Consider the following 22,413-nt stretch of genomic DNA (forward strand, 5'->3'; position numbering starts at 1 on the left):
ATAAAAAAACCTATCGCTTAGATTTTGTACATTATATTGGAATTCCCATAATTCTTGAATGGAAACCGCCGATATATTGAACAACTGATAAAATCAAGCATGAATCGATCAATACAAACGGTGTGGTATTATAATGATAGCGTTAGAACACTCATATCTTTAGCTCCTCGACTACTTGTACTATTTCATATTCTTTTTTTTATGGAAAAGGAGGACAAACGAGCGTACGGGTCACCTGGTGTTTTATCACCGCCACCCACATTCTATTGCAACACCAGAGGAATCACAGTAGCGTTGCCGGCCCGGAAGGTGTACGCGCTTTTTTTGAAGGTACGCATGTCGTATCGTCCCGGAAACACCGCACAATCAAGTTCATTCCACAGATTTTAGTACATGGAAGACATCTCCTTGAAAACCGCACTGTGGAGGACCGCTACACATCCAGATGGTGAGAATGATATCCTAACTTGTGGCGTGTCGTGCACAGGTGGAATTCTTTGCCTCAACAAAGAAAGAAACTTGATAATTTCAATCATGCCCTAGGTGTTTTATAGAAAACCTGAAACGTACAGATTGCCGGTAACACAATATTATTATACACGAAGAGCAAAAATCATTTAAACTTTTTCAATGTGTTTTTGCATGACAGTGCGCAGCGCAGACCAAAAACAATATGGAAGACAGGTATTGTTATCTTGAATATGAAATTACTTCTTAAAGTCAGCCATTATACGAGATAAAAAAAATGTAGTATTGCTATGAATAAATTTATAACGTCAAAATCAAAATTTTGTTATTAGGTTTGTTTTTGGTCTACGTAAATATGACCACATTTCCGATTATCGTATGAAGCTCAAGTGACTGCCAATCCAACTTCGCCGGAATACGCATATCCTTCATATACTGTTCCATTTTACATTCCATTCTTCTTCTCCTTCATATCTAAAAGATCGTTTTACCTTTACTAAATCTATCAGATCTGCCAACAACCTATTTTATGAGAAGTCTTTTGCTGTGACTGCAGTGAAGTGGTGGAACAGTTTACTACTCTATTGGTCTAAGAGCCCGTGGACTCCAGACCTACGTCATTTTATAAAAGCTGAAAGTATATCAGGGCATGCTCCCTACACAGGTAAGAACGATGGTCCATTATGGAGTTTGGGTTGCAGTGGTTTGGCAGGTAAACGGTACTAAAGGTGTGTAAAATACCGATCTAAATACATCAAATAATAGAGTGCTATTTTTCGGTTTACCTTCAGAATATTATTACAAATCACGTTATCCATTGTCAGACACTTACCATCGTACAACTCCTTGCCAGACACCCTTAATGTTTATGAAATTATACCTATTTCAATCCACGGGCTCTTGCTCTGAAGCGAGCTCAAAATTTAAATTCTTTCAAATGAATGCTTTCCAAACACTATTTCACAAGTATATCAGATGTTATGTAACTGTCAGTGCGTACAATACTATTATCAATTTGAAGATTTTTTTGTGTTTTGTATCGGTACGTAAATTAACATATTCTTTATTTTTTAGATTAAACATAAGAATGCATGTAATATTATTGTAATTATTATATAACTTAAATTAAATAAAGGAATATTTACAGACATTATTTTCAAGATACCTGTTATACGTCCAAATTAGTTCTCTGTACGCTCGCAAGCAAGAATAAGTCACCCTAAGACTCTTGAAGCAATGTCTCATGTGTGTGTTTTTTTTTTATGGAATAGGAGGACAAACGAGCGTACGGGTCACCTGGTGTTAAGTGATCACCGCCGCCCACATTCTCTTGCAACACCAGAGGAATCACAAGAGCGATGCCGGCCTGTATCACAAGAGCGTTGCCGGCCTGTAATTAAGTAACTGTGTATAATTATTATTAAATTATCACTTACCCGATCTTCATTTTCTTGTAAATGGTAAAATTCGTTGCTGAGCATTCTTCTGATGTCTTTGTAAGTTGATTGCAATTCACCTGATAAAAGAAATAGTTAATAAATCGAAAGGTAAAACCTAATTGATATATTTTTAATCTAAAAGGAGGATAAACCAGCATACTGAATAAGGTTAAAATATTACACTTATTTAATGTCAATCAAAATAGATTTATTTTTTACATTCATCACTAGAGTTATTGAGGATTGTATCAATCCGTCGTAAATCCCATTACTCCACAGCCGAATATCTAAGTGATCGGACAGCCTGGGACTAGATTATGATTATTTTATAGCAATAGCAATGACAGTACAATATTGTATATTTTTATTAAAAGGAGCGCAAAAAAAGAATGCTGGGAGAGTTTATTGCGCCGCTTCTTCTCTCTCAGAGCGCCATTTGTTTCCGAAGCGGTAGTAATATCTAGTTTATTTGAAATGACATCAAAAAGAATTCTAAAGGAATAAATTTTGAGAAAATAAACGCCTTTTATGCCTTTTTATCCACACACATACTGTACATAAGTATACTGTACAGCAGTATACCTATACTCTCTATACCATCTGGGTGGCCGAGAAGTTGACGTCCAAACCTAAAATTTGAATTTGGATCATTTTATTGGCCAATGGTTCTGGGAAGTTTTTAAAAATAGAAGCCATAGGCTCCCCATTTTTTTTTCGATACCTTGAACATTTTCATGAATTTAGCTGGAGCTGTTAGTTATCTTAAACTTACGACTCAATTCTAAACTAGTACCGCATTGTATAAACTATTCATAGTTTCTTATGTGGTTATTGCAACTGTAGTTAATAATTATCAACAATAAAATTAACTAAAAGTGTTAAAAAATTTGAAAAAAGTCCTAAATCACAATTAGGTGAAAAAAGCGGATAAAAGGGGAAAACAATTATTACTACGCAAAATCGTAGAACATACATAGGGGTGATTCGGATTCTCATCACCATGAGGCTTTCAAATTTTAGCTTTGGACGTCAACTTCTCGGCCACCTGTATAATTCTATCCGATAGTATCGCGGAACTAACTTCCCTGGGCAACAACACCCTAATACCCACCCACACATTAATCAGCGCTAATATACGAATGTCACCAGTCCTTGGAACGAGTTGGCTCTAACAACTGGGTAACTCTGCAATGGATCACACACACCGGGTCGTTGGGGAATGATGCAGCGCATGAACTTGCAAGGCAGGTGTCAGACACCCAAGTGAATGAATGAATAAATGATTGATTAAACTAAAACTTTATTAATAACAAAAACAATCTCAGGTTGTGGCTTCATTTTCAGGATCTACTTTACAGCTGTTGACAACCTCCTCTACCCCAATAATTGCATATTAAGAAATTAACTTGAGATGTCGCTCTAGAAAACCTGAGAGTTGAACAAGACATATCAAGATTAACGAACCATGCATCACTCGAACGGTTGGCTCAGTTGGTAAGAGCGCTCGGACGGAACCCGAGAGGTCGCGGGTTCGAGTCACGCATTGTTCATAAATTGTGGTTACAAATTTAATTTGTATAATGAGGGATATCACTTTAAAAAGAACAAATTGTTTATTATTCATAATTAAAGTTGTAAACAGTCGCATTCGACTTTGATTACCAACGTTCCGACCTTGCTCATTGGCTCATCGCAAGACCGTGACTTAATGAGTATTTATAGTTATTTTCTGTTCATTATTTGTGATAATTAGGAAGTACTTCGTACGTTAACCTGTTATTACCTATCTCTGTCACTCCCGCGTAAATGTAATGCGTCACGCTCGCACATATGCAATGCCGCCACAATGTGAGAGCGGGACGCATTATATTTAGGTATATTTCTTTTTTCTGTATTCCACCAGAACAAAGTTGTCATTTTCGGTTTTGGAACTACTTGGTTTTTTTAGGTTCGGACTTGCCGCTATATCTCTATGCGATGGTGTATATTATTAAGGCGGCACTAAACGCCAGCGACCTTGAGCGATATGAGCTCACGGCTGTCGGCCCGCCATCTATGATCAAAGCCTATATTTTTGAAATTCTTGCGTGGAAAACGTAATATTTTAACAGGCGCAAACAGTTTATATGCTTACACTTCTCAAAAAAGTACAAGCTATAAGAATAACTTTTCTGAGAGTCGTACTAAACAAATGCGTCATGCCGAGAAAAAACTTGTTTAACTGCAAAGAAAAGTGGTAGATTAAAATAGCTCTGAAGTGTTAACTATAACCAACAGCAAACATTAGCAACCTACAAATAAGACATAAGGGTATGTGTAACATGATAAAGTAGTCTTCATACCTCCAAGTGCTATATTTTCACCACAAAACTTGTCTAAAAACACCTTGTATTCGTGTTTTCTGCTTACCCTTCGCCTTAATAGGTTGTAAAATGTCTTCATTGCGTTCACTAATATAATAATATAATATTGACTCACTTTTACACAAATTATCTTGCCCCAACAAAACAACGATAATATATTTAATACAATATACTTACTTAAACATACATAAGTACATATACGCATCCAAGACTCGGAAACAAACATCCATATTCATCATATAAATGATTGCACCTACCGGGATTCGAACCCGGGACCTCTAGCTTAGTAGTCAGGATCACTAACCATTCGGCTATATGGGTCGTCGAACTCTTAGGTCCGAGTACGAATCCATCAGTCCAGAGATTAAGTGCTATTTGTTTTATTATCCGGCGCGCATGAAAACCAAATAAACACTAAAAGCCTCTGCAGTTGTCTGAAAAACTGAGTCTTGCGAGGTAGTCCGTTGTTGTTATTATTAAGGTCGCTGCGGTGAGATTGTTCACAACAGTTTGCCAGTGGGAGGCTCCTTTGCACAGGATGCCAGCTAGATTATGGTAACCACAACGGCGCCTATTTCTGCCGTGAAGCAGTAATGTGTAAGCATTACTGCGTATTGGCCTGAAGGACGCCGTAGCTAGTGAAATTACTGGGCAAATGAGGCTTAACTAATATCTTATCTTGAGTCTCAAGGTGACGAGCGCATTTGTAGTGCCGCTCAGAATTTTAGGGTTTTATCAAGAATCCTGAGCGGCACTGCATTGCAATGGGAAGGACGCATCAATTACCATCAGCTGAACGTCCTGCTCTTCTCGTCCCTTACTGTTACTCATAAAAGCCAATGATAGGTTTTCAAAATAGTTTAGAAAATGCTCGCAAAATACCTTAATTTATTTACGTCGTGTGGGAGATGCAGCTACTGTACTCAATAACTTTTGTTTTGTATTAATTAACACTTATTTTATTGACTTACTCGTGTACCTAAGGTTTAATTGACTACTTGATGTTTGAGTATCTTTGTTGCATCACTTTACGTATTACATTGTAATTAAAATGATTTTTCAAACAATGAAAATGGATAAACAACATCTACATGAGATATTATTATGTACGTATAACTTGGATAAATTATAAAGTTTAACCCCCTTATTCATAATGGTCCGCTAACTTTAAACAGCCGCTAAGGAGTGTGTTTTCTCATTCTGACTTAGGGCAATAGAAGAAGACAGAGTGAGAATTAGCAATGCTTTAAGTTAGCAGACTATTATGAATAAGGGGGTAAGTCAATACCGCACCGGACGACGTATTGTAGGTAGGCCCTCCACAAGATGGGCCGACGATCTGGTCAAGATCGCAGGAATAGGTTGGATGAGGGCAGCGCAGGAACGATCGTCATGGCGATCTTTAGGGGAGGCCTTTGTCCAGCAGTGGACGTCTTCTGGCTGAAATGATGATGATGAGTCAATATATCTAAGCTGAACAAATAATATAAACATAACATATTTTTTTTATTTGTTGATAAATTGATGTCCCACTTTTGGACGCAGTCTGATTGGCAAGAATAAAAGTTTGTTATAAATAAATAATATAATTATAAATAAATAAAAAATCAGGAGTTATCTCAATTTTATAGGTACATTCAATTATTAATTAATTAATTTCAATATGGAGATGTACCGTTTGAAATGAAAAAAATATGTTGGTTTATTTTATTTTAATATGCAAAAATTAATCTTCAAGAGAATAGGTTGTCAAATGTCAACAACAGTAAGAATGACATAGGTGTCAAATGTCAACGTACAGTAAGAGTGACAACTATCATTTTTATTTTACCCTACCTCACGTCATCGCTATAAAAGTAGCTTACTCTGTTGCTTGTTGTACAGAACGGACGTAATACTTCCTAGTGATACAAGTGATTAAAATCAGTATTTACAGAAATTATTTTGTTTAATTTCATGCCCATATAATTAGTTTTTCAATAAAATACATACACATGAATTGATAACCTCCTCCTTTTAAGTCGGTTAATAATCACCTTTCTCAATGCTGCCCCTCCGTACAATAAGGTACAAAATAGCGGGTGGCACTAAATAATGCAACACAGGGTTTACGTAGAGCTGCAGCTGAACTATTGGCACTGCGCTCACCATGGTTTGTGCTTTCAGGATGTGACCTGTGGAATAATATGTAGATAGTAATATCTTAATGGGAATCGACAAACAGGTAAACCTTATATTAATTATCATCAATATTTTTTTATGGAAAACGGGGACACACGAGCGTACGGGTCACCTGGTGTTAAGTGATCACATTCTCTTGCAATGCCAGAGGAATCACAGGAGCGTTGCCGGCGTTTAAGGAAGGTGTACGCGCTTTTTTTGAAGGTACCCCATGTCGTATCGTCCCGGAAACGCTTTGTAGTACGTGGAAGAAACCTCCTTAAAAACCGCACTGTGGAGTTTAATTTATTATGAAGATACGAACAAATTCATATAGAGATTTGTATATTAACTAAATAAAATACTTACTAAGAAAAATAGAAACAAATATACAAAATGTAGTTCACAAATTTACGCGGGAACAGGGAACCTTAAAATTATTATAAAATAAAAGATGGACAACACACAAAAATCGTTAAAGCGGTTTTTATATTATTATACTTTACTAGACCGACCCGACAGACGTTGTTCTTTTCATAGTAAAAAATACTCTTGTGGGTGGAATTTCGTAAATTCCGTTCTTAGCTGAACATCTACTCAGCGGAAGAAATATTCCTACCAAATTTCAAGTCTCTACGCGTTATGGTTCCAGAGATATCGTGATGGGTCAATATATCATTATCAGATATATTATTATGCGTGGCAGAGGTTTGCCTGTGGCACTATGCCTCAGGCACTTAATACACCAATTTATGGGAACAATAGGGTTTGCCGTCTGCTATTATCCAATGACAACCGATTCTCACTTATTTATTTATTAAGGCTTACCAACTAGATACATAGTTTAACATATACGAATAAATAAATAAATATCTAAATTAAAGGTATGCACAAAATGACTAAACTAACTAGTGCTAAAAGCAATGGTAAAAACAAATAAAAAAAAAATTATGGATAAGTATTGAATGTCTCCGATTGACGAAAATCCCGTAACGTAAATATTGTTTGTGTTTGCTAAGCGCGCTCCGTTGATTTCTATTACAAACGAGTTGAAGGAATATTTTTTTGGAATATTTAATCAGTGAAAAAATACGATATTGCACTTTTTCTCCCCCCATAACACCACACTAATCCGCATGCTAAGCTATGCTAAAAATACTAGCGATACATTAAAATAATCTGAAAAAATACGTAGATAAAGTTTGATCCCAAAGTTGTACGATATTAAAGAAAAATGTCTCAATTTAGCAAAACTCACCCTTCATGTTCATCTGCACACCAGAATCGACTTCCCTCAGAGCGCTGGACACCAGCCTCAACTTCTTATCCTTGTCCAGTGTCACCATAGACCTATGAACGACCAGAACTCTCTCCACGCTGCTGCGAACATCATTCTCAAACACAGACGCACCAAGCGTTCTAAGAACTTTTATAACCCACCCCATTTCAACCAACACCTCTTCGAAATCCAGCAATTTATTTTTGTACAGACTTCCCATTAGCACTATGGATAGAAGGTTCGATATTGTGACAACTGTATTCTCCTGTTGCATAAGAACGGCCTGATGAGCTACATTCTGGACACTTTTCAGTTGAGCGTCTGTGAGTTGTTGAAATGCACTAGGTTTGGATAACTCTGTCGAGAACTCCGGACGTCCTATGAATTTTTTTAAGGACAGCGGTTCGCCAACACTTATATATACGTTTCCGAAATGATCGTTTAAACTGCGTAGAGCCTTTAATAGTCCCTGGAAAGAAATTGCAAGTTATTTTTTGATGATCGAGTTGTACATATAGAAGGGAAGGTAGACCAATTACTGTCAAAAACTGGAATTGCGCGAGATGGGTGTATTTTCGAAAAATAGACCTCGAAAGTAATATTTTTATCATTTATGTGCCTAACTTTTTAATTTTTTTAATGAACAAAATTATTTAATATATACATTTATAAAGACATACTCGCAAAACCTCTAAGGTTTATGTGCGAGCATATAGTATTTTATTTACTTTACTTTGAAGTTTTTTCTTTCTAGATATATATCTATAAGATCATTAGGTAGTGTGTTTAATATCCTAGGTAATACATAGTTACAGGTTCTTTTACCATATACGTTGTTATATTTACGTAGACAAAACTTATTAAGGTAGGCTAGTTATCCAATAGTTAGCCTTTTTTCAAATTCACGAATACTAATTTTCAAGATACGAATGTACCAATGCGAATACGAATGTTTGGAAATAACTTAAAAAAAACTATAATCAGCTTAAGTCATTATTTTACGAACGCTAAACAACAGAACGACACAGATTTGTAACAGAACTTTTTAAAAACAAGTTTTCAACACATGTTAACCTTCTTTGTAATAACACAGTAAATTAATTAGTTATCGGTGTTAACTAAGCTAAGAAAGGTACACCAAAACTGATGTGCCTTTTTTTAGCTAGACAGGATGGTGCACTAGTCCTCAACAGCCCCCCTGCCCTGATTTGCTGGAAAAGCTGTTGTTCTTGACCTACTACCGACACTACTTCAGCCCTGATTTGCTGGGAAAGCTGTTGCTGTTGAGCTACCAGCATAGAGTCGACAGTGAATCTCGATCTCATTCTGATATATATGAGCTGCTTAGTAAGCATGCGACCTAAATTCGGAAATGTATTTTTCCGCCTCTCGAAAAAGAAATAATGCACTGTGGTACACAAAGAGGTAGAAAAAATGTTTACCGACTAACTTTGAATTAAGATATTAATGTAAATTGTAACTTATAACAACGTTAAGATATGTATGCCGTCTTTTTGAAGGAAAAGTGTCGCTCAGCAGCTATGTCTGGCTACTAAATGACTATATTGGCACTGTGATTGTTGACGCATATAATTATTGAAAGCGCCAAACCTCAGTTGAATAAAAAGATGAAAATGAAAGTTGAAGATGATAAGACACAGTGTGGACATGAATAAACAATTTTCAGCTAAAAATTCCCTGGGTGGAAAAAAGATGGAGTGCCATGGAATCGAACGTTTAATAAATAATTAATTAACATTAACGTAACAAAAGGAATGCAATGCATGTATAAGTATATGTAGATAGATATAGAGACAAGGTCACTTGGCGAGGCAAATGTACGTGTTTACGAATGAATTTATTCTCAACATATATTTTGATACATATAAGGTTTACGATCTGGTTGGCCTTACGCCCCACCAAACTACAAGTACCTTGCTGTAGAACTACACTATTTCAGAGAAACTGTTTTTGTATGTGCATAAAAATCTATAATCAAATCCCAAAGAGATGAGAGAGGTGTCGTCAAATAGGAATTTCTCATGTAAATTGAAAATATACCTTATTAAAAACTGCTAATATTCATTACACGAATATTTTCAATTAAAAACATTTTTTTTTTAAATAATTTAATATTAATAAATAATACTGCTACTAATCTTTTGTTAAATTGATATTATTATTGTAACTAATGATTTAGAAATGTATTTTATAAAATTTTCACGTCATAAATGTGGCAAACATGTACTTTATAATATTTATGTAACATCAATCTAACATGTTTATGCAAATAAAAACTTTGACTTTACAATGTATATAATAATAATAATATTGATACACTTTTTACACAAATTATCTTGCCCCAAGTAAAGCATATATAGCCTGTGTTATGGGTTACAAGACAATTATATATTTAATACAATATACTTACTTAAACATACATAAAGTCATATAAACATACATATAAACATTTAAACATCCATGACTCGGAAACAAACATCCAAATTAATCATATAAATGCTTGCACATACCGGGATTCGAACCCGGGACCTCTAGCTTAACTTAGGATCGCTAACCACTCGGCTATAGAGGTCGTATTCGAGGTGAAAATCAGCCCTACAGTAACTACATCTCTTTGTGATCACAACTCAATATTTATATTTAAGTTATGGATTTAAATTATTAAACAAATTGAATTTTTAGCGCTTAAAATTGTAAATAAATATTAATTGTATTGTAAATTTAATAGTTTCTTTCCTCTTTGCAAAACTGTTTATAAAAGAAACAGTCCACCATATTATGGTAAGTAACAACAACCAATAAATGGTGGGTAAATGTTTGGGGGGCGTCCATAAATTACTTGAGATATTTAAGGGGGGGAGGGGGTCGAGTCAAATCTCATCTAATCTTACGTTGCAGAGAGGGGGGTCTCGGCAAATAACACGCAAACAGAAATTTCAAAAAAATACCTCACATAATTTATGAGCTGAGGGTTGAATTACACCGTGTTTAATTGGTGACATCTGACGGATGACGAGCTAATGTTGACCGGTATATAAATAATTTTTTCACTTCTCATGCTCTGAAATTGCTTATTTGTGCACGATATAGGCTGCACAAAATCGATTTTTGTGCAGAAGTGCCTTAATATATTAAGGCAAAGAAAATGAGCCATACAGCCAAACACAATAAAAAGTTCAGAGATAGAATTTGTTATTTTCATCATCATCAATGTCGTAAGATTAAGTAAGGTCTTGTTTTTTCATGCGTTTATTAATTTTGTCAAATTTGCTAAAATTGTTAAACATGTCCCATGTTAAACAATTTTGTTTATTTCCTCGCAATCGAAATGAAAAGCAGAGTTTATAACTCGTCCACAAAACCATTTCATCCTCGACATTACTAAAAGTCTCGGATAAAAATGGTTCATTTTGTGCACTCGTTGTAAAATTTACTATTGTTTTTTTTTATATTATTGTGTTGCGACACTTTAATTTGTTGTACACTAACTCATACTTTGTCAATATTCAATAGAAAACAGCCAGGTTCTCCCAGTTTCCTGAATTTCCCCCCTGGATTTATAACTGGATAAGCACAATAAAATTTTATCCCTCAACACGTAGACAGGGTTATTGGAATAAGTTTCTGAGACCTCTTAATTGTAAATTGCTATAATAAGTAGATTGCTAAACAGTAGTTTTGTACATATTTTAATAGTTAATATAGATATTTGAAATTTGTTTTAGTAGCTAGCGTAGCTAAAATCAATCACGCTTTTCGCTTATAACTTACATTTATAATTATGATGTGACGACATCAATACATCCACATAAACAATGTCATTTAAGAATGCAACCAACCGGTTATCTCCATTTAATATTTACACAAGAATTGTTGAAGTTAATATTCAATTATACACAGCACATAACTACGCAATGGTAATGAGAAAAGTTGCATAATACCTACTTGTAAACGACTTTTAAAAACAATCTAAAGACTCTACCTAACTGTTTGGGGAAAAAGTCTTATTCATGTACAAACTTGTAATAACGACTCTTTGACTTTACCTACTATTAGAATCTGGCTAATTTCGATGACGTTAAAAAGGTTACATTTAATAAAAATAAACAAATTATTAAATTATTAGGAGCAAATTCTGAAAAAGTGGAGCTAGATCGGCAAATCAGTAGTTAAAACATAGCTGAAGAATGGGGAATTGACCACAAAACAATACATATATATATATATATATATATATATATTCGCAATGCAAGCAATTCGGTCGAGCAACTGAGGTGAGCGGACGCGAGTACTGAACGCTCATTGGTCAGTTAAAAACAAAGTAAATTATCGCTACTGTAGATCTATATAAGATTTATGTTACTCATGTGGTAAGCGTTCGCCTTTTATTTTGAGTCTATAAGTAGAATACACAATAGTACACCTTCCTTAAAGGCCGGCAACGCTCCTGTGATTCCTTTGGTGTTGCAAGAGAACATGGGCGGCGGTGATCACTTACCACCAAGTGACCCTATACGCTTGTTTGTCCTCCTTTTCCATAAAAAAGAATATAATTTCGGTATACATTAAATTTGTATATTAAATATCAGACATGAACTTGTAACAAATTGCTTAGATTTGAAAGAGCGCCGTTTCAAGTCAATTTATTAATATGCAATTAATGAGCTTGAACAGGTTATTAATTAGATGGAGCCTTGAACAAGATTTCCGGTCGATACGTTACTCGGACGGTTGGCTCAGTTGGTAAGAGCGCTCGGACAGAACCCGAGAGGCGCGGGTTTGAGTCCCACATCGTCCATAAATTTTGGTACAAATTTAATTTGTAGAATACTACAGTGCAAGTCCAACGCCATTTTGCGGAAGAAATATGTGTAGCGGCGATCTTATCTCGGACTGTATACTATACTAAAGGTACATGCATATTTTGTCTTTATATGGACCGTACTTAGTCTGGTCATAACTAGTGTTACAATTAAAAACAAACAAAATATTACATTTGAATTTGGAATCTGTCATTTTTATTTGATTGTTCATTGAGTCTTCTCATTTTGGCGCCAATACATTGTACAATATTTTGCGATAATAAAATAGAGTAGGGTGATAAAGAGAACCGAATCGCTGTGATTGCATTACACAAACTAGGTATGGAGCCAAATGCAATTTATAAAACTCTCCATACGTTCGGTATTAGTAAAATGTTTGTGTACCGGGCTATTAATAGGTACAATGAGACCTCCTCTGTTTGTGACAGAAATAGATCTGGCCATCCATGTAGTGTTCGTACGAAAAAGGTGGCCAAAGCAGTAAGGGAAAGAATGCGAAGAAATCCTGTCCGAAAGCAAAAGATTTAACTAACATACTGTAAAAGTAGGTAATAAATGTTATTTACAATAGATTTTTTTTCTTAGTTTCAGTTATTATAGCAAGACTAGGTATAAGACTACTATACTGACTGATGCTGTACATGCATTTAGTTCTTGTACTTTTTTACATAAATACATATTAATACGTCTCCATACCCCTGTGGTCTCTTTCGGCTTGGGTACACCCAAGTGTTCGTACGCGAACAGTCCCTGCTCCATGAGCCGGTCGTAGCTAATGTTGACCGGCACTATAGTGATGTCATCCACTTCTCGAGTGAAGTACGGTGTTAGTGTCATCGTCAATATACCTGACAAACATATATCTATGTCTAAATTGTTGTATTAACACTATTTTAACAAGATTATTCAGAACAGGTACTTTAACAGCGTAAGGAGAGTTAATATTTAGTCATGTGAACTTTCGATAGGCCATTTCGGCAGGGTTGCAGGAGGCATTTTTTTATGGAAATAAGGGACGAAACGAGCAAGACGTTCAGCTGATGGTAATTTATATGCCCTGCCCATTATAATGCAGTGCCGCTCAGGATTATTGAAAAACCCAAAAATTCAGAGCGGCACTACAACTGAGGTAAGATATAGGCGCCCTTGTGATACCCAATCGAGCCGGCATCCGGTGCAAAGGAGTCTTCCACTGGTAAAGCAATATTAGCCCACGAAGTTTAAAAAATATTGCTTCATTACCAAAACACTAATGTTTAGCGCAATTATTCCAATACTTAGGCGCGCCGAACAAAAATACTTGCAGATAAAAGATACTTTTGCTTGAAACATAATTCATGGTATTGAGTAAAAAAGTTTAATTTCAACTCGGTATATCGATATATATAACAATTTATAAGGATACACCGATGTGTATCCTTATAAATTGTTATTATACGAATCGCTATCAATATTATTATTATTTGATTAGAATTATTAATAGATACGTACGATAATTTGAACGATGACTATAGAGATATAAATTTTTGTAATCTCTACAATATTAGGAAAATATTTACAACATATTCAACCGATTGCTACATACACTTCCTGCACGCTTCTCTAAGTAATGCATTAAGAGGAAACATAAAAGGCATTCTTGAAGTTAGTTCCTTAGCGTTATATCTCAAACATTTTATTACCTGCGCTACCTGTAGTATTTATTACTATGATTTATTTTTCATGAAATAGAAAATTTGTATTCTACGCCCTTTAACTCTCAGGACAAAATGCCTAGTGCGTAGGGCTGGTGCCCTGGTCAAGGCATGCGTTGTTTATTGAATGTAGCCATGTCCTATCGATCATAGGTAAATATCGCTAAAGGAAAATCTTTCTACAGTTTACAGTCACCCACACATTGCGGAGATGCTAAAATAAAATGAATAACAGCAACATGAATTGAAGCGCGTTATTGTTTAAGTGTAATAAAAAATTAGTTGTCTGTCGGTTTGCGGACGAAAAATCCGTTTATACGAGTCATAATAATTTTCTAATAAAAATTGTAACATAATGACCGATGCTACTTTTATATTAATCAAAGAACAAGATGCGTCATAAGCCGATCGTATCTCTCTATCGCTTGTTCCGTTGGTAAGTGACACTTTTTAGCGCGAGTTGCCAGCGTTCATCGTTTTACAACATAAAATATTCAAATTCGACCTTTTATTATTCAAAATAAGATTTAAAATCACTTAATGAACTTCAAAAACTACTTAACTTTTTATGCAAATATACAAAGTGTTATAGTTTAATATTTTGTTCGTCGTATTATAAGGTGCTGCTAGTTTATGAAAAACAATTTTATCAACATACCGTACTTGGGCGGTAAACTTTTGTTGCTCCTGCTCCTTGTGCCTTCGACGAAGAACTCCACAGGCAATGTGTACTTGGAGACCAGCTCGTGAATGTATTGCCGCAGCGTGGACGCGTACAAGTGAGCGCCCGCCAGCGAACGACGGATGTAGAAGGCGCCTGTCTCCCGCATACTCTGACCGACCACCGCCATCGAGTAGAAGTCTATAAAATACTTAATCTATGGAAGCTATCATGCAGTAACGTGCACCTCAGATGTGCTGATAGAAAAGGGTGATCAAGACTGTATGAGATTTTTTTGGACGTATCATAGATATCGAAATATGAAGGTACTAATGTGACACAGCCGTAAACATGTCGCCTCACAGCTGGTAACTTATAGAGTTTTCATTGTATTGCTGCACAAGTCCCTCGGGGCTCCTTTTTTTAATTCTTTTTAAAATTAAAATAAAATCTCGTAATTTGTTACCTTGTTTGTCAATGCTATAAATTTAATTAAAAATTTAAATTACTTCAAATGATCTCATAATCATTAAAACTGTAGTTAGATTTAAAATTTACTAATTAACCAAACTGAGTGATCATCTTAATAATAGTCATGTGCATCAGTCTTTGTTCCTTTATTACCTAAAACTCATTAATGATGTTGATGATAAATAAATTTGTCTAGTGGAGAATATAGCTTCGTTTATAACTTATATGCATTGAAAAACACGTTTATGCTTGAAAAAAAATCAAGCAAGTAGTTTTCAAGTTAACAATATTTTATGAAACTGATTACGCATTGTATTAAAACTATATTTAACCACGAGCATACTGGAAGATAAAAATCTTATTGTGATTCTACATAACTGTTTCAAAAAGACCAAAAGTACGAATGCCAAAGTAAAATATTGTTGTAAGTTTGTTCGTGAGCTTGCGCACGGTAATCTCAGAAGCGGCTAAACCGATTTGAAAGTGGTACTCACTGATGTGTAGGGGCGTGAAATTTATGTGTGTCTTTCATTCTAATTCCAACAAACAATAACAATAAATGACACGGGCAAGGCCCGGGCAGAAAGAGAGGTTTCACTACCCGCCTAGAGTTGTACGAGCTAAACAGCCTTGGACTAAAGTTGGATCAAGTAGTCCGTGCGAGCTACACAGCATAGGAGTGGTGGGAGTTGTAGAAAGTCAATAATATATACTAAGAACAAGAAAGTGCCCAGAATTGAACCCTGCGGAACACCCACAGCGACCACTGACCACTAAGAGACCTCTTTCCATTGACGCCTACTATTTGGATTCTATCACTTAAATACAAAGCAAGAACATCCAAAGCAGTATTTCTAATTCCCTAGTGGTGTAATTTACTGATCAATGTCTAGTGAAAAACGCAATCGAATGCCTTAGACAAAACACAAAATATGCCGAGTGCATTATGTGAACCCTCTCAGGTGTCGAAAATATGATTTAGAAGCTCAACACCAGCATCGGCTGTCGAGCAACCCCTTATGAAGCCGAACTGTTTCGAATGTAATAGTTGGTTTTTACTAATAAGGATGGTATGAGTTGCCTTGAAAAAAACAACAAACTGTAATGTAATTCAATTTAAGTGGCAACTAGGTCGTTTGAGGTTAAGATTAATATTAAATATTATATTTATGAAATTACGCAAATATATCGACTGTCGTAAATGATTATACAAGCATAATAATATTACCAAGGAGAAACTTTTGATTTACTTACGTGAAATAACACTCAACAAAACAGATTTATGACTGGTCTCTCCAAGATTTTAATCTTGAAAAGACCAGTCTCTAATTGACCTAAAATAAATAGACCCTATAGAATTTATTATTAAGCCCTTATCTAAAACATAGAAGTGATGATATCGGTTTTTATACATTAAATTGAGACGCAACATTTAAAATGTATATTTCTTCAACATATCGAGGCTTCATCGTTACCCGGTGTTAATATTATATACCTATGATTGTCCTCCGTTATTTTTTATATTATACACTATAAATGGCCTTCGCTATATCCACACTAACTGCCCGGCCTTCTCGGTTCTATGTGTTAGGTCTTTGATCAACTGGTGACCCTCTAGGTATTCCAAGAGCTGACGGGTAATAATGCCTCCAAGATTTTAGAGAGCAGAGAGGTAATAAAAACAGGCCTGTAGTTAGCCGGATCCGAACTGCCTCCTGTTTTTTTTTGGATTATATGGAAAAGGGCTGACTTCCATGAGTCCGGAACTACGCCTCAACATAAGTGCTGTAATAAACGTTAGCATCGGCGTCAACTCAGGAACACACGCTCTAAGCATGTAGGGAGAAATGCCATCCGGCTTCTTTGAGTCCATCGAAAACAGAGCTCGCAGAATAGTTTTCTGTCTAAACTTTACTTCAGGCGTAGAGCTCTGAAACCGCGGGAATAAAATAAAATGAAATTTATTTATTGTGTTGAATAGAGTATGCATTACAGATCTTAAATTTATTGTGGTGTCTTCTATTCGGGTTATATTTCAAATTAGCATAGCAAAAAGTGTACCTACTTTAAATTTAAAAAATCCTTAACACTAAATATTTTTGTCGATTAACCATTCAAACAGGAGTCCAGTAAATCGTTTCTGTGGTAAGTTTTTTTATTTCTAGAAGTAGATAATTGAATAATTTTATACACATTGCGCAGCTACTATTTACGAATAATGTTGTTCTGAGACAGTGGCCATAAACTAGTCTATGTTAAGGGAAGCTCAGTGATGTTTTTCCGTCGTCGGCAAGACTCAAGTTGGAGGAGACTATTCAATTAACATTAAATAGAACAAAAAACTCACCCATTCCGGCAGCAACAGCAGGCAATTCTATATCATAATGGTAGCACAGGTATGTCATGAGACAGAAATCAGCATAGCTCCTGTGAGTTGGCAGGAACAACACTGGATTCTCTCCTAATGTCTCTCTCAGCTAAAAGATATATTATATGTATTCACATTACAATTTAAATATCTGGTGGATGAAGCCTCGCTCGGATTTTTAAGAATGTATAAAACTTGAACAAAAACAAAACTAATGGGACATCTGGATTCAAAATGGGGTCTTCTGCTTTCCGGATTACCCAATGTCCCATCTAAGCTATTAGTCTTGTATATAGTGCGAAATTTACCTTTGTATTCTAATGTTATTCTATCTGTTTCTCATTAAAACACGGATAAAACTATATTTTTTTAAACCTAGCTAGATAGATTTCTCGCCCCCGAAACTACCTGTACACTAAATTTTATTAAAATTGTTGGAGCCGTTTCCGAGATTCTGATTATATATATATATATATATATATATATATATATATATATATGTGTGTATATATATATATATATATATACAAGAATTGCTCGTTTAAAGATAAAGATATAAGATTAATTGAAGACTCCATTTTAGGGTTGCTATACAATCTATCATTATTTAAATGAAAACTTCTTAAAGCTCTGTTGGGACTATGCTTATATTATTGTGATATATAGTACAGCAAATAAGGACCTAATGCTTAGCATATTACACGATATAATCTCAAGTATTTATAGTACCTATATGGCAAGCTCAGTTGACGGCAATTGTTGAAGAGTGTGCACAAGATCGACACAATGGATTTAATGCTGGATAGTCTTGAAAGCTCATCAAGTGATGATGAAAATGGGGAATTTGACACTATCTTGTCATTATTGCTACCAAAGAAGAAAAATGCCAGACCATGGATATCAAATCATATAAAGTTCAGAAGAGAATACGGTGATTTCAAACTTTTTGAAGATGGGAGAAGGAGGAAGAGGTTGGCTCACGATATAGCACAGCATGAGCTCAGCACACGCTCAATTTTATAGCATATAGTAAGCTAATAATATGCCGTACAGTAAAGTGTGTCAATGTGCTATGAACTATATTATGCTATTATATCATATTAAGCAAACTTGAAACAAGCACCTGTGTCTTGGAACCTTACGAGAAAAAGTACGGACTATTATTAAAAAAAAGTGCAGAAGGCCTTCCTAAGATACCTGTACTGTTATAATGTTGCTATGGATATTATCCTTTCATGTATCCAACCAAATATCTCTTAGGTTGTTTAGGTTTCACTTTCCTGAAGGTCAGGCGGACTTGCGACCAGCTAAAAATTATGTGTCGAATTTTACGAGGAGACGTTGATGCTCCAGATCTTCATGAGCAAATGTGTCGTTTACGTGTCTCTTAATTCAAAAAACAAAAAATAAACTTTTCATGGTCCCGCTTCATCGCACCGTTGCCCGAGCCATGGCACCTATACCGCGTTCATTGGCATCTTTCAACGAGCTCTTGGACAAGAATACTCAATGGGATCCATTCAATGATGGGTGGACTTCCCTAGTTTCTGTAATATTCAGGTACGCGGAGAGCATTGAAATTGTATAATTAATTCGATTATTCCTTAATATTCTTTTTTTGTTTGTAATTTATTCTTTTTGTGTTTCGTCTAATTAGTGTAAGTGACACTGCCGTGCTAGTTAGATAATAAATAAATAAAATAAATAACGTAGTCTGAAAAGAGCTTAAGGCTTATTGAACATTATTTTGTGGGTATTGAAAAACTGACACATCATGCTCGGCTGTATAATGCCGACTTGTGTATAACATCTGCTAGAGTTAACAAAGTAAGACTCGCTTGTTTGATACAGGTGAGCAATACATACTAATAGAATAAGTTATAATTATAAATGTTCTTACTTTAAATATAGAGCAAATAAATTGTTGTATTTCATATTATTTATCTCTCCTTGTTGAGGTTATTATGTTAATAAATAAAAGGTATAACTTCTGTCAAATGGTTTTAAGCACACCCCGTTATAGTATACTCCTGGCATGTATATGAATGGTCTACCAAAAATCCGATCTTGGGAAATTTTATAAAATACTATTCCTCTATGACAAATTCACACAATGCATTGATTACCTAATAACTCCTTGTATAACAATTTTACACAGATAACTGTTAGTTAATGGTATCAGCAATTTACTTAAAGGATATATATTATTTAACAAAAGTTACAGTTACCTTTAAAACTGATGCCTCATTGACAAATATCCCAATCTTCATCATAAATGCCATTTTTAGAAAGAATACACCCATCCAACGGACAACATGCATCTTCTTATCTAGTGCTATTTCATCTAAATATGTTGCAATTTCCTTTTTTAGCTGCTCCTTACAAACTCCAGATTTTGCACTCTCCTGTTATTTAAAAAAAATGTTTCAACATATGTTCTGCTTGCTCATAGTGTAAATATTTGTTTTTAAATTATTTGTAACAAATACATTTTAGGCATATAGAATGTAACATATGATAAGTTTATTAAAATATTACAGGTTTGTGTTTGCTTGTGACTTTTTTATGAAAATTAGAAATCTCTCATTTCTAATCGAGCAGGACATTTAGTTGATGGTAATTGATACACCCTGTCCATAACAACACTGTGCCACTCAAGATTCTTGAAAAACCCAAAAATTCTGGCACTACAATTGCGCTCATCATCTTGTGACATAAGATGTTAAGTCTCATTTCCCCAGTAATTTCACTAGCTATGGCAGCCTTCAGAGCGAAACACATTACTGCTTCGCTGCAGAAATTGGCGCCAATGTGGTACCCAAATCCTAGGCGGCATCCTGTGCAAAGGAGTCTCCCACTGGTCTTTCGAAATGGTACCACAACTCAAGAATGAAGGTTTTTATGACAAAATGAGATTAGCAAGACTTTTGCCTGATGGTAAGCCCATTGTAATGCAGTATCACTCAGGATTCTTTAGAGAGATGAGATAAGGTAAAAAATACATGTTTGTTTTTTTGTTTATGACCTGATAAACTTAAATTAAGGGTTGGCCACTAAAACTCTAGACTTGGTTATTAGAAGTAAAGAGAGTAAGGTGGCAGTTATAGCATATAATGTGACTTTTACAAGTTTTCAACCACCAATGTAGGTATGTCAAATGTTATAAAGATGATATTCCAAATATTCACAGACTGAATAAAAAGAAAAACGGGGAAGCACATAGGAAAATGAAAATATATTTCAAATAATATATTACATGCCACTTGTGAAATGTTCCATGCCTTTGTTGTCTACTAAAGTGTCATTACTACAGACCGGATTATATGCAAATGCATATTGCATATGCTTTTGCATATTTAGTACCTTTTCAGCAGTAGTTGCATATTTTAGAAAAAAAAATAATTATTATGCATATTTATGTTCGATGCTTTTGATAGTAAGCCCAAAGATTGCACTCAAAAAATTCTGCCCAGTCACCTCAGTAGATGTAGAACACTCCTTTTCCTCTTACAAAAATTTATTAAGCAATCATAGACACAATTTGTCTACAGAACATTTAGAACAGTACTTAGTAGTACATATTTTTAAAGGTAACCTAAATAGGTACATCTTGTAATAGTTTCTTTCACAAATACGATTGTCAGTATACATCTTTTATAAAATAAAAATATGACTTTTTATTTGTCCTGTTTAATTGTATGCATATTTTGATCCTATTTATGGATTTTCGTGCATATTTGCATGCATATTTCGGGCATTTTTTGAAGCATAATATAATCCGGTCTCTAGTCATTACATTAGTATATACATATGATAAGTAGAAAACATTTTTTTGGGAGGTACTGTGACTGGAGGGTGAGATTATACCTTAACTATTGGTTTGGTAGACAGTATATTATATTTTTTTTTCAATTGAATGTTATTATTTTAATCTCATACTAAGGCGAGTTATTAATTTGGCACCATATAAACATTAAAATGATAATAAATATTACCGCTTCTATGATAGAATCCAGGAACACCGACTTTGAAACAGCATTTTTTATTTCTTCAGATGAATAATTCAAACCGTTGCTTATACACTTTCTTGGTGACCACGAACGGGTCATAAACTTTACAATACCAAAATGGGTGTTACGGGGTTTCAAAATATCTTTAAACGTTTCTTCTCGCTTCATCCTTTATGCAAATTAAATGATTTATAAAAGATACAAAACTATCAATTCAATTTCTTTTGTTAGCCGTTCTATTGCTTATTTTATTTTATAAAATACCAAATTCTTGAAATACAGGTCGTAAGTTTATTCGTCAAAGTATCATTTCAGGTTGTAGAAATTAGAAGCATGACAAAAAAGGTTAACAAAAATAATGACTTATTAACTAATTCATAAACATTTTAGCTAAACGTTAAAGTTAGCACTCAGCATATCTCCACACTCCACAGTACACTCTCATCCACAACCTCGTTGTAAATGTAAATATTAAACACAGATGACAGAAGTCAGAACTCTTTTTTTTTTTTTGGTTCTGTTCGTCCATCTGGACAGGCAAAGGGGTCAAAAGCCCATAAAGCCAAGTCTTATTTTTATTTTTCTATTCTTCAATCTTCACTTTACACAGCTTGTTCAAAGTCAAGCTAAGACTTTATATCATCTTCATCTTCAAA

At 34.8% G+C, this 22,413-nt stretch overlaps 1 protein-coding gene and 1 non-coding gene across 3 annotated transcripts in view; one reads left to right on the plus strand and one right to left on the minus strand.

Annotated features, from left to right (window-relative positions):
• Positions 1 to 22,204, minus strand: part of LOC126970241 (dihydroxyacetone phosphate acyltransferase) — a 37,758-nt gene extending 15,554 nt beyond the window's left edge. For both annotated transcript variants that reach the window (XM_050816051.1, XM_050816052.1), the window contains exons 1-8: positions 21,743 to 22,204; positions 19,976 to 20,152; positions 17,727 to 17,856; positions 14,906 to 15,109; positions 13,250 to 13,401; positions 7,689 to 8,178; positions 6,307 to 6,444; positions 1,905 to 1,984 (exon numbers count right to left, since the gene is read on the minus strand). In XM_050816051.1, coding sequence (XP_050672008.1) covers positions 1,905 to 1,984; positions 6,307 to 6,444; positions 7,689 to 8,178; positions 13,250 to 13,401; positions 14,906 to 15,109; positions 17,727 to 17,856; positions 19,976 to 20,152; positions 21,743 to 21,925 — 1,554 coding nt within the window. In that variant the 5' untranslated portion in view covers positions 21,926 to 22,204. The remainder of the gene's footprint in view (positions 1 to 1,904; positions 1,985 to 6,306; positions 6,445 to 7,688; positions 8,179 to 13,249; positions 13,402 to 14,905; positions 15,110 to 17,726; positions 17,857 to 19,975; positions 20,153 to 21,742) is intronic.
• On the plus strand, positions 12,456 to 12,528 carry Trnas-aga (transfer RNA serine (anticodon AGA)). The gene has a single exon. It is a non-coding gene; the product is annotated as a tRNA-Ser (tRNA).
• Positions 22,205 to 22,413: the final 209 nt, after the last annotated feature.

Source organism: Leptidea sinapis, chromosome 20 (assembly GCF_905404315.1).
Source record: "Leptidea sinapis chromosome 20, ilLepSina1.1, whole genome shotgun sequence".
NCBI lineage: Eukaryota > Metazoa > Arthropoda > Insecta > Lepidoptera > Pieridae > Leptidea > Leptidea sinapis.